The 12,043-nt window shown below is 39.3% G+C and overlaps 1 protein-coding gene across 2 annotated transcripts in view; it reads right to left on the bottom strand.

The window, feature by feature from the left end:
- The window catches only part of rock1 (Rho-associated, coiled-coil containing protein kinase 1), a 35,280-nt gene that overhangs the window by 9,055 nt on the left and 14,182 nt on the right, over positions 1 to 12,043 (bottom strand). For both annotated transcript variants that reach the window (XM_014980913.2, XM_014980914.2), the window contains exons 2-22: positions 11,395 to 11,476; positions 9,430 to 9,530; positions 9,201 to 9,338; positions 8,899 to 9,074; positions 8,548 to 8,632; positions 8,279 to 8,423; positions 8,032 to 8,170; positions 7,805 to 7,896; positions 6,881 to 7,040; positions 5,785 to 5,857; positions 5,579 to 5,667; positions 5,205 to 5,253; positions 4,829 to 4,964; positions 4,430 to 4,521; positions 3,808 to 4,054; positions 3,459 to 3,565; positions 3,223 to 3,373; positions 1,462 to 1,622; positions 776 to 960; positions 186 to 255; positions 2 to 105 (exon numbers count right to left, since the gene is read on the bottom strand). In XM_014980913.2, coding sequence (XP_014836399.2) covers positions 2 to 105; positions 186 to 255; positions 776 to 960; positions 1,462 to 1,622; positions 3,223 to 3,373; positions 3,459 to 3,565; positions 3,808 to 4,054; positions 4,430 to 4,521; positions 4,829 to 4,964; positions 5,205 to 5,253; positions 5,579 to 5,667; positions 5,785 to 5,857; positions 6,881 to 7,040; positions 7,805 to 7,896; positions 8,032 to 8,170; positions 8,279 to 8,423; positions 8,548 to 8,632; positions 8,899 to 9,074; positions 9,201 to 9,338; positions 9,430 to 9,530; positions 11,395 to 11,476 — 2,582 coding nt within the window. The remainder of the gene's footprint in view (position 1; positions 106 to 185; positions 256 to 775; positions 961 to 1,461; positions 1,623 to 3,222; positions 3,374 to 3,458; positions 3,566 to 3,807; positions 4,055 to 4,429; positions 4,522 to 4,828; positions 4,965 to 5,204; positions 5,254 to 5,578; positions 5,668 to 5,784; positions 5,858 to 6,880; positions 7,041 to 7,804; positions 7,897 to 8,031; positions 8,171 to 8,278; positions 8,424 to 8,547; positions 8,633 to 8,898; positions 9,075 to 9,200; positions 9,339 to 9,429; positions 9,531 to 11,394; positions 11,477 to 12,043) is intronic.

Below are 12,043 nucleotides of genomic sequence, written 5' to 3'. Positions count from 1 at the left end.
CCTTTCGCTTATCAAATCGTGCACCTTCTTCTGAGCGTCTTGTACCTGCCGGTTCCGTTCCTCAATCTCCTCTTTCAGCTCCCTAACCTGAGTTTTGTAAAGTGTCTGCAAGGGGAGGAAACGCACGATGATCCCACAGTAGGAAACTAGAAGAGACATCTGGACTGTGGGACTTTTATACTTACAGAAAAATACTGTTCGGCTTCAAGCTGGTCCTGAAGTTCCCTCATCTGTCCTTCGTTGCCTCTGTACTGTCTGTCAAAACAACTCCCAAATAAGTCATGTGTTCATTTATTTAAATCACTAATGTAATCATCAAAACTTAAGTCCCCCAACCCACCTCCAAAAAAAAAAAAAAAACCCCGAAAAAAACAAACCCAAGAATCTAAAATCATCTTATTTAGTAGTAAAGGGGTAGAGGATTAGTGGAAGGAGCCGGAGCTGCAGTAAAGCCTAATCCTGTTGGGTAAACATGGTCTCCAATCAGCTTTGGCCTGCTCATGTCCTAAGCTGGAATAATAGCACTCATTTGAAAATAACAGCCAATTGGAAATCTATTTACACGTTAACTTCCTAAGAGAATTACTGACCCATGTTGCACTATAAAGGAAATAAGAAATCCCGTGTGGACCTGCTGCCAGCTTGTTCCGCAGTAAAAAAAAAAAAAAAAAAAAAAAAGTGCCAGCATGGTCGAGTAACCCATTCCCCCAAATAATTATTCTACTCAATCTACCTTTTAACAAGGCACGTTTCTAAAAGCATTTGTGGAACATACTTGGTCAGCTGAGCCAGCTGGAACTCCAGTGAGCGTTTATTCTCCAGCGCCGTGTTGATCTCCTGCTTGAGCTGCTTCTCCGAACACCTCAGGCGGTCCACGTCCTGCGTGCGGCTCTTCAGGTCGTTCTGGGCCGCCACGCGCTTACTCGACTCCTGATCCAGATGTGTGTGCAAACCTTTCACCTGACGAAGGGGGATTTGAGAGAGGTGATGGTTTAGAGGGGGGGGGGGGGAACATAATTGTTAACGACGCTTTTAAAACATCCTGAACAACGGATTAGAAAAATAGTCTCTGAATGCTTGAATAGCAATAGGATCTCATAAACTGCAGTTTCCAAACATCCTGAAACACCACAATGCTGGAATCATTTCACAACACTGACAAAGAATGAAGCAAACAATAAGGACATGAAGAAGGAAGGAAGGAGAAGCACAACGGATTAAAGGACCGAGATAAGGAGGCCGAAATGAAAATTATGTAGAAGAATGAAAAACAGGTAAGACACAAGGAAGGAAAGAAAGGAATGAATTAAGGAAATTAAGGACATTTGCATTTTTTCCCCCCCACACAGAATTGCATTTTCCGTAAATCAACCTGGAAACCGATAACGGCAATTCTTTTCCAGGCCGTGTATAAACCCTGCATTACATTAAAACTCTCATGTATATCAGCCATTCACTAACCTCATCTTCCAGTCTCTCCTTTTGCTTCATCAGCTGCTCCATTTTCTGCACGGACTGCTTCAGGTCGAACTCCAACATGGAGCACTGCTTCTCGACCTCCACCACACGGCCCTCTGCTCTTATCCTTGCTCCGGTCTCTTCCGACATCTTCTGCTGAACGGCTGCAGTAAAGCAGGGACAGATTAATTAGCTAGATTCATTCGACAGCCATCAGAAGCAGTCGGGTAAGCAGGAGGCCCCTTCGTTAAAAATGTTGACTTCGGGGACAATTTCTTGAAGCAATCCCCTTTCTGAGTTCTAAAAAAAAAAATATGTCAAAATGATGTGAAAGATTAATGCATACAGAATGAAGAGTGCATGCTGTCAAAATATTTCACGAATACACATTGAGTTACGTGAGTTTAACGACTTTTACCAGAGTCTCATCTTCGTCTTGCTGGTAATAAGTGAATACACTAAGAGAAATTCTTCTTTAAAGTTTGACAGTTTGGTGCGTTTACATGTTTTTCCAAAGTGAAACTCTGATCTAGACCTAAAATGGAGTGAATCCTAGCAAGAAATCACAGAACCGGATATATTTGTAAAATCTAATTAATGTAAAATGTGGATTTCTGTCAAATTTGGGAATTTGTGAAACCAACTTAAAACTCCTGGGTTTCCCCAACAATGTGAGAGTCGGTGTTATCTTTACACTGGTGTTAAAAGCAAACAAACATTAAAAACATGATAAATAAATACATAATAGGACTGCATTGGTTTCTGCTTTTCCCTGTCCATTTGTATGATGTCACCCACTGAGACAAGGCTACATGAAAAGCTTCAAAACGAGACCTGATCACAACAGATCAGAAGAGATCACAACCAGCAATAAATTGATGGTATTTATATATATTTTTTTTGCTGCACATATAAATACCAGCAATTTATATTTACACGATTTAAAACAAAGTGACTAAAGTTTAGGAAGGAGGTGAAAAAAATTCTTTAAAGTTTTGTCTCAACATGATTACTTGAAGCTTTAGGTTAAGACCTTTTTTTTTTCAAGTGAATTATCAACAAGTCATAATTCATATCAAAGCAGAAAAGATGGCAGCTAACATGAGCCTGTAGTTTTTACAAGCTCTTTCCTCTGTTTACTAAAAGATACTTTCTATCCACATGTGTAGAAAAAGGGCCACACTGACCGATATGGACAGAGCAGAGGTTTGAACCGGGAAGACCTCTGTTCCCTTTTTGCACAAGAGAAGTTGAAAGTCAAACAAAAAAAAAAAAACTGTAAGAATAAACTACAATTTCTTAAGCCTATAAGCTGTAAAAAAAAAAAAAACATTTAATAAAAAAGGATTTACTGATCAATAGTTCCTCTGGTTATTTGACCTCATCTAGAAGCCAAATTTGGATCTCTGAGTGTGTTGTTTAACAAATTACTGTACTGCAGTGTACTTCAAACCTTGGGCCCTTGTGGATGTTTTCATGGTCATAAAAGAGAGAAATGTATGTATTATTATTAATCTTAAGCAGCAATTCTATTCCAAATTCAATGAGGTGATGTCCCAACATGCTCAGCAGCTTCTATTCTTTGAATTCTTCAAACCCAAACATCACCTCAAGCTAACGCTGGATCACATAACAGAAAGGCGAGGCTTGAAGATATGATTTATTTAGGTGGAAAAGGCTGTGAAAAATAAGAAATATATCCCCCCAAAAAATTAAAGACCGGGGGAAAGTGGAGGGGCGTGCTTGGACACGAGGCTGGCATACCAATCATAGCAGCTGATTTGGCTTCTTCAATAGATTCGTATTTGTCTGTGAGCTGCGCCCGCGTCACTCTGTGCTCGGTTTGTTCCTGCTCCAGACGCTGCTGCAGGGTCTTCAGCTTGTAGTTCAGGTCAATCTCCAAACTGTTCTTTTCCTGTTGCGTAAACAAAGATTGACATGAAATGCACAACAACTTCTAGAGGTCAGAAATGGCTGCCGCTCGTGCCGTCTGTGTATACCTTCTCCAGGTAGTTGCTCCGTTCCTGGGCTTGCTTGCGTTCCCCCTCCACTTTGGAAAGATTGATCTTCAAGTTTTTGTTGTCTTCTTGCAGTCCGGCCAATCTCGCTGAGCAGAAAACACAGTCAGCCACAATTATCATTACAAAATCAATTTGTTTGGTACAAACAAGGAATATAACTTGGGTTTCCATCGTTCGCATTGTAATTAAGGCGCAGCCGTGAGATGGAGGGAGCATTATTCAAATTGTTTTAATCGCTTCCCACTTAAAATGAGAAATATTCAGCTGGATGAACTAAACTGAATTTAATTGAGACGGGGTTGAATCTTATTTAGCCTTATTTGCTCACCTTGCAGCTCCCTCATCTCCTCTGATCCCTCGCTGTAGTTTCTTCGCTCCGACTCCAGCGTGCTCTGAAGCAGCAGCAGCTCCTTCTCCAGCTGCGCCTTGTCTCCGTCGGCGGCCCGGCTCCTCTCCTGCAGCTCACGGTTCAAGGTCTCCAGTTGGCTCATCGACTTCGTCATTTCCGTGTGGCTCTTCCTCAGTCTCGCCGCCGTGTCCGACTCCGCTCGCAACAGGTCGTTCGCCTCCTCCAGCTGTTAGTTACGATAGCAAAACAGGAACAACAGAGGGTTTTAAAACGGGCTCCAACAGCAGAGTACTGATAGTACTAGCAGTGCTGCTTTCTATTTGTGCTCGGTCATTGTGATTAAAAAAAAAAAAAAAAAAAAGTTATGATGAACAGTGTCATGCAAGTATTCAGTAGTTAGCAACAATCAACATATTTTGTTGCTGCTTTATGTGATAGACAAACACAAAGTGGTAAATAAATGCAAAGTGGGAGGAAAACAATACAGTATATCAAATGAAAAAGGGTGATAGAGAAATATGCAGCTACTAATATGAAAAAAGTAAATAAATCCCAATGTGGATAGAAATACAAAAGTGTGTGTGTGTGTGTGTGTGTATACCTGCTTCTGCAGTTGGATAATCTTGTCATTTGAGGCCTGTGAGTTCTGACTGATCTTCCTCATATCTTCAAGCTGCTCCTTTAAATTCGACACTAAAGGGGAGGGGGGAAGACGGGAGAGACAATGCCTCAGTTAATTTCTAAAAGCACGCAAATATCTTACAAATCTCTTAAAAGCTGCTTCTTCTTTTTTTTTTTTTTTTTTTCCTTTTTAGGAAAGTATGTTTCTGAAATCTCGTAGCTTAACACATTGTTGTAAAGCCTGTGAAAAGTTCAGAGGGATTTAGAAATGCACCAAGAGTTCACCGTTTCAAAAATCCCACCGGATCGTGTGGCACTTTAAGAACTTGAACTGGAAAGCCTCCCACTTACAAAGTCAGCAGCACTTCATTACTTTTACCTTCATTCTCTAAGTTGCGCCTCTTTTCTCCCTCCTGGTCAGCTTTTCTTTGGTACTCGGTGAATCTGTGCTGCAGCATAATCTTGTCTTTCTCCAGCAGAGACACGCTGGCTTCTGCACTCTTCCTCAGGTTCGCCTGTGGCAAGGAAAAACAGAGAGCAGCTGTGATGCAGGAGAAACCAAATCCTTAGCCAAAGCCAAAGATGATAAACAGGCATTTATTTAACTTCACTTCCCACTGCTAACTTCTGTTTGAAGAACTGTGGCTCTTTTCATCAGGACACAGCGTTAAAATTTGTTCATATTTACTTCAAATCTCTTAAAAGTAAAAAAAAAAAAAAAAAAAAAAAAAAAAAAAAAAAAAAAGAGCATCTACCTCCTCATCCAACTCCTTCATAATCTTCTCAATCTTGGTGTTTGATACCCTAGGGGGAACAGAAATGTTATGTGTTATAAATGCACGAGATATATAATCTTACAGTCACAGCTGAATGCAAAGTTTGGCTTCCTGTTTATAATCAAAGAGTCGCATTCCACCAGGCTGGAAGGGATCAATCTACACCAAGTGAAGAACTTACCCCCTTGTGCAATTTTCCTTCACAAATCTAACAGTTTAACTAGAAGCAGTCGCTTGTGGGATTCTTTTAAACAACTACGCTCAGCAGGGATGAAGTCACAACATTTCATATGTTTTCACTTAGATCGGGTCAGCAAATGCATATTGTGCAAGAGGAACGTCTTAATCCATACCTGCATTTCTGTTCCAGCTCATCTTTTTGTTGCATTTCTCTGTGGAGTTGCTCCTCTAATTGGTAGATCTGCTTTTGCAGGTTCTCCAGCTAAAAAGAGAACAATTTATTTATTTTTTTATTTTTTTTATTTTTTTGGACGGATGAAGAAAATGGCAGACATTCACGTCGTCTACACGTTGAGCTCATGTGTCATACTGTACTCACATGACTCTTGTCCTCTTTTGTTGAACTGCTACGTTTGTCGCTGGTCTTTGAGGCAGCGGATCCACGCAAAGGACTGGAAAAAAAAAGGGGGGGGGGAGAATATGAGTCTCTTCCCATTTCAGCTTAGAAAATGGGAAGATATTTTTTTAGGAGATAAAGACAATAAAAATATACAAATTGTAAAGAAAACCTTAGGACAAATGCTTCACTTCAATTATGTATACCAATGTTACCAACAAAAACAATTATTCCAACCATTTCAGTTCAGATTCTATTTACTCTTTAATTAATTGCTTACTGGTTTTTCTTGTAATTAGTTCATTTGTCATGCTAAGACTACTTTCAATGCAACTATATTTCCTACCACATTCCAGTGGATTTTTTTTAAAGGTTATTTTTAAAGAGTGAGTCTTTCAGTAGATAACAGGAAGGCTGGACAGAGCACAGCTGCTGTTTTATCCTTCTGAGCTTTCAACCTCTGTCTGCCTTGAAAACCTGCTGACTACGGAAAGGTTGGAAGAATTTTGGAAATCTCAGATTTAAAAGGTTAGCTCCGGTATTTTGAAATGAGGTTCTGTGAAGTTATTCCTGGCAAGAGCTTCCTTATGTGTAGCAGAAAGATGCTGATTGGGCAGTAAATAAATCCTGAGACTTGTGGGCAGTCTGATGTAAACTGGGGACGTTTAGCTGAACTTTACCATTTAGAGCAATTCAAACAAAAATGTTTACATTCGCTCAGACTCAAGCGCCACCAAAAACAAAATAGTCTTTTTAAATTTTATGTAACAATGTTCGATGTGCAAATACACTGGAGATGGTGTATTTTCCAAGTCTCTGTGATTCTGTCAGAATCATTAAAAATAAAAAAAATGTTGTTTTCCAAATCAGCTGATGAAGCAAATTCATAGAGAATATGTCTCCTTAGCATGTTAGCTTTCCACCAATCCAACACTGTGTTTACTTTTCCAACAAGGCTCAGTATTCCTTTTGTGAAAACTACGATCAACGTATCCCTGGATATCAAGTAAAGTAATCCCACCAAACATTTTCAACACTGTTCTAAATTACAGCTATAAGAGTCGCCTGGCAGGCTTACTGTTGATTGCTGTAATACGTGAAGCCGACAAAAGGGAGCTGATTGCCCACAAAGGCCTTCGGTATGGGAAAGGTCTCCTCCTCTCCCCGGTCTTCCTCGATGTCATCAAAATTACTGGTATCTATGTCACTGCTGAGTTCAGGCACCACAGGGGCAGCGGCTAAAAGAAAAAAAAAGAAAAAAGAAAAAAAAAAAGATTAATACCACTTTTACACAGCCAAAAGCGATAAGGCACAAGATTACCGCCAAGGAGTTACAATCTGACAAAGGTGACTTATCTGATCCAAACCCAAAGAGATTGCGATCTCTGAATTTCAGCTGATATGGTGTTCTTAAGCACCTGGTGTAATAATTTGTTTATTGCATTAAAAATTGCTCTGAAAAATAATTTTTCAATTATGTCTACAAATCTGCAGTGTCCTTTGCACAAATCTTTCAGCATTACAGACATAGCTCAAAGTCCCCCTTAAAAAAACAAATGAAAGCAGTTGTCTGACAGAGCTGATTTACCATTGAACCAACAGAAGCAGCGAACAGCAAAGTGCTGACTTCAGCCCTGAAACCTATCAGACATAAAGCCACTAAAGAACCGAGTGCAGCTGCTGGATTTAGCCCTACGTTTCCAATCGCTCCGCGCTGCAGCGTCACATTAACGTCGGGAGTTCAAACTGCCTCCCCGTTCGTGGCCTCAAAGAGGCCGCGCTGCCAATGATTACTCTGAGCAGGAATCACGTTTAGTCTTGGAAAGGATACTGAATGAATGGCTTGTCTGCAAGAATTTCCTGCAACTGTCTGCAGTAGGTCAAATGGAAAACATGATCACTGGCCTCATGATTGAAATAAGTGTTGCAACTGTTAAATGAAGTGGGATTTGTAAAAATGTTGATAAAATAGCGAGAGGGAAAAAAAAAAAAAAATCCTTACTCTCTCGGATGTTGTCCCAGGTCCATTGGTCGTTTTTGAAGAAAGGGTGTCTCTTGATCTCGTCTACTCCATTACGGCCGAGCCGAACTTCCCTACACGGGGGGGAGGTGTTTGCATTTTAACAGCTCAATGGACTCCATGACAGTGGAACGCCATTCATTCATACATGCCAGATTATTTCAACGTAGTGGATGCCTAAACAAGCGAAACATCTATTGATTTCCAACCTGTCAGTCAAGAAAGCGCAGATGAGATTTTTGGCATCGTTGGAAATGTCGCTGTCATCCGGGAAGGTCAGGGCATTCTTGTGGTTCATGATTTTACTGTAAGTCCCCACCAATGAGTCTGCGTAGAAAGGCGTATCGCCTGTGCACAAGACATACGAGAGTTACACGACACTGATTTATTCTGTGGTGAATAGTGGGTTTATTATAAAACAGCCGAGGAAAAAAAAAAAAAAAAAAAAAGACTCACCAACAAGCATCTCATAGAGAAACACTCCTACTGACCACCAGTCACACTCTCTGCCATAGTTGCCATTTCCTCCTTGGGATTTCAGTACCTCAGGCGAAATGTAGTCTGGAGTTCCAACTGCTGTGTCACATTGTACCATCCCATCCTGACGAGGAAAAAGATATCAAAACCATTTCATTACATTATTGGGGAAAAAAAACCAAAAAAAACATGACATCCAAGAAATTCAATAAAAACAATTTTTTATTTTGAGAGAATGAAAATGATACCTCATTCATCTTCATGCACGTTCCAAAGTCTGCAAGTTTTAAGTGACCTGCTTTGTCGAGCAACATGTTATCAGGTTTTACATCTCTGTTGAAACAAAAACGAAAACAGTCAGCAAAAAAGGCTGAGCAGCGGCACATTCAAGTCAAACGTTTGTTATCTGCAAACGTATAAACAAAAGACAACTTGCACTGCAATGGGAAGGTTTCTGTAGATTGCTACACAATTCTATTAAAGAAGTTTGTTGTCTTTTATTGGTACTGGTTTACTTCGCGACTTTTAACTCAAAATGTATCGTTGTTGTCACGGAACAAAATAGGAGGTGGGATCAAAATGTTTGTGGTGGCCGTCACCTGTGAATGAAGCCCATGGAGTGGATCCCGTCCAGCGCCAACACCACCTCCGCTGTGTAAAAGCGGGCCCATTTCTCTGGGACGTCATAGTTGCTCATCAAGTTAACCAGATCCCCACCAGGCATGTATTCCATCACCATGTAGAGGTAGCGGTCATCTTGGAATGCAAAAAAGAGCTGAAAGGAAAAAAAAAAAAAAAAAAAAAAGGTCAAAATTATAACAAACCAAACATAACATAAAAGTAAATCAATATTTGACGTTTTACATCTTCACCATCTGTACTATTAAATTGGAGCTTTTACCTGCACAACCCATGGACTGTTGGCAAAAGCCATGATGTCTCTCTCTTCCCAGAAGAAAGCAGAGTCTGACCTTTTGATCATCTCAAACTTGCTCAGCAGCTTCATGGCGTATACTTTACATGTGGATTTGTGTCTTACCTAAAAAAAAAAAAAAAAACCCAAGTGAAAGTTGGGCGTTCACACGAGTTCCTTACCTTTAATATAAGATAATAAAAAGGTAAATTCTTACCAATTGAACCTCTCCAAATGCACCTCTTCCAATAACTTTAACAACCTCATAGTCCTCTGCTTTCATTCGTAGATCACGGATTTTACTAATTGTTTTTTTATCTGGTGGGGGAAAAAAAAAAAAAGATCGATCAACAATCAAAAGGTTTGCATGTTTTCTGCACGTTCCAGTGGGTAAAATGCAAATTTTAAAGATCAAACTTACTGAATGACTTAAGTTACTAAAGCAAGGTAAGCCCAAGTTAAATATTACTTTGTCAACTTACATTTGTGTTTATTGTCCATGGCATGTGACTCAATTGCTGTTACACAGAATCCTACACAGTAGAATACTTATTGCAGTAAGGTTTTAGCAAACCGCTGCACACAGGCAGTTGTTACTGTTTAAGATTTTAAAAGTGCCAAGAGTGCTAATAAGTAAAAAGCTACTTTTTTTTTTCTAAATGATGAACCTAAATTTACGACAAAATATCTGCAGGTAAGACTTTTTAAAAGACCTAAAATTAGATAATTGAAATTCAGACTAATTATGACTTTTTAAAATCCTCCAAGAAGCCACTATATACTCCACATCACAGAGTAAATCAATTCTGAAATTCATGGAAAAAAATCCCCAGTGATTCTAAAGTTGCAGAAATTCGACAGCAAAATTAGTCACCGACTTAATGCTGTAAAGAATCTGTTTTAACAATCACATGTCCTTTGAGAGTCATGGAAAATCTGCATTTTGAACGCAAGCAAAATTGTTGGCAAACCAACCAGAAAAAAAAGCTGAGAGTGTTTAGGAAAAGTTTGCTGCCTATTGAGAGTTGGCCTCTACCCAGTGTAATAATTCCAGCTCCCCAGAGAAGCATCATATCCACCATTAATCCAAATTTGGTCAAGGCTGTGTTAGGGGGACAATTTTCAATTCACATGGGTCACAACTGGCACCGGAGTGCATGGAAACGCAGCGCATGGACATCAAAGTTCAACTGATGCGAAAATAAAGCAGTACGCTATTATGACAATTATTGTTTGTTGTTTAAATATAGGATTTTATGTCCATTGGAAACTGGTAAATTTGGTTGCACGTTTGCTAGATTCAGCCTTTGTTCAGTATTTCTCTGCACAAACACAATGGGGCAATCATTCGATTTAACTTTAGTGCAAAAGCAAAATGAATCGTGAGAATTTGGAGTAAAGAGTGCTTCAGGCAACTCAAGCCACTGAGGTCCGGGGTCTTCTGCAGATAATCCATTAGTCCAAATCCGTCAATGCTTTGCACAAAAAGACGAGACGAGGAATAACTGAGGTGATGTGAAGTGGCAGGTCCTCTTTTGGTCAACCACTTTTTTTTTCTCTCCGTTTCTAAAACCAAAATAACAGATTCTGCACAACCAGGGGCAACATGCTGAGTTATGTCAGAAGAAGGATGAGAGGGAGTATTTGTTGTTTTCATTAAATTATAGGTTAACTGGATGTTATTCAGGAAATTAAAGACGTACAAGGCCAAGTTACAACATCACTGCCCTGCCCCCACCTTAGAATAGCTGGCTTTATAAAAACTACTCCACTGCAACACACTGTAATATGATAGTTGGCATTTCCAAGAAAAATCCTTACTGAGAATCAAGTTTAAAAAAAAAAAAAAGAAAAAAGAAAGAAAAACAAAAACAGTCTCGGACTAATATTTACATGACGTCTAAATTTAAATTGAGGGGGTTCCGAGGTTTGAGAGCAGCGAGGAAAAAGAAGCCAACCTTGATATGCATCATGCGGGTCACCGGTCATTTATGAAAGCCCCTTTGTTGGGGACACTAAGCAGTAGACACCTATTGTGTCCAAGCATACATACTGACAGACACAAAAACAGCTTTCTTTGCAGCGCTGCATATAAACCCCGTAACAGGCAGCCTCTGAACACAAATGGGACACCCCGTATAAAATGGGTACGAGAGCGAAAGCTATGATCCAAGATACTTACATCTATTCAAGAAGTTGTCAATGCTCTTGTTTTTCCTAAGGGCAGGGAAGTCGAGGTCGTATACCAGCGCGTCCAAGCCGTCCTGGAAGGAGACGAACAGAGCTTAGACGAGGCAAAACCCAACAGTTTAATTTCTTTTTTTTTTTTTATATATATATATACAAGATATACATGTTTTCCGCTTAAGTAAAAAATATTAATGCTAAAAAAAAAAAAGGCAATTAAATGTGTGTAGCTCAACAATCCATGTTCATTTGAGGAAAATGTAGTTTATTTCCACACACACATACACACTCACACGCGCGCGCATTGTGATGAAGTCAAATGGTGACAGAGTAGCGAACACCAACAACTTAAGTATTGTTTTTTGGAGGGTGAAGAAAAAGGAAAGAAAAAAAAAAACTTAAAAAATTTCAACCCTGTTTTCAATAATAAATCATAACATATTGTGGACAATTCAACAGAAAAACAAATTTGTCATAATAAAAAAGATAAAATAATTAGTGATATTCTGACTGTAGGCCATTCTGAATCTTTAATATTTTCTAGTGACAGATTTTTTTTTTAATTATTATTATTGGTTTAAACTTAATCTGATTTTGAAAAACTTAATTGGTTTTCTATCCAAACACCAGAAACTTTTAGGTGA

Source organism: Poecilia mexicana, unplaced genomic scaffold (genome assembly GCF_051168715.1).
Source record: "Poecilia mexicana isolate PSO_F unplaced genomic scaffold, ASM5116871v1 scaffold_17, whole genome shotgun sequence".
Lineage (NCBI taxonomy): Eukaryota > Metazoa > Chordata > Actinopteri > Cyprinodontiformes > Poeciliidae > Poecilia > Poecilia mexicana.
Note: the sequence above shows the minus strand (reverse complement) of the source record. Positions and strands in the feature narration are given on the sequence as shown.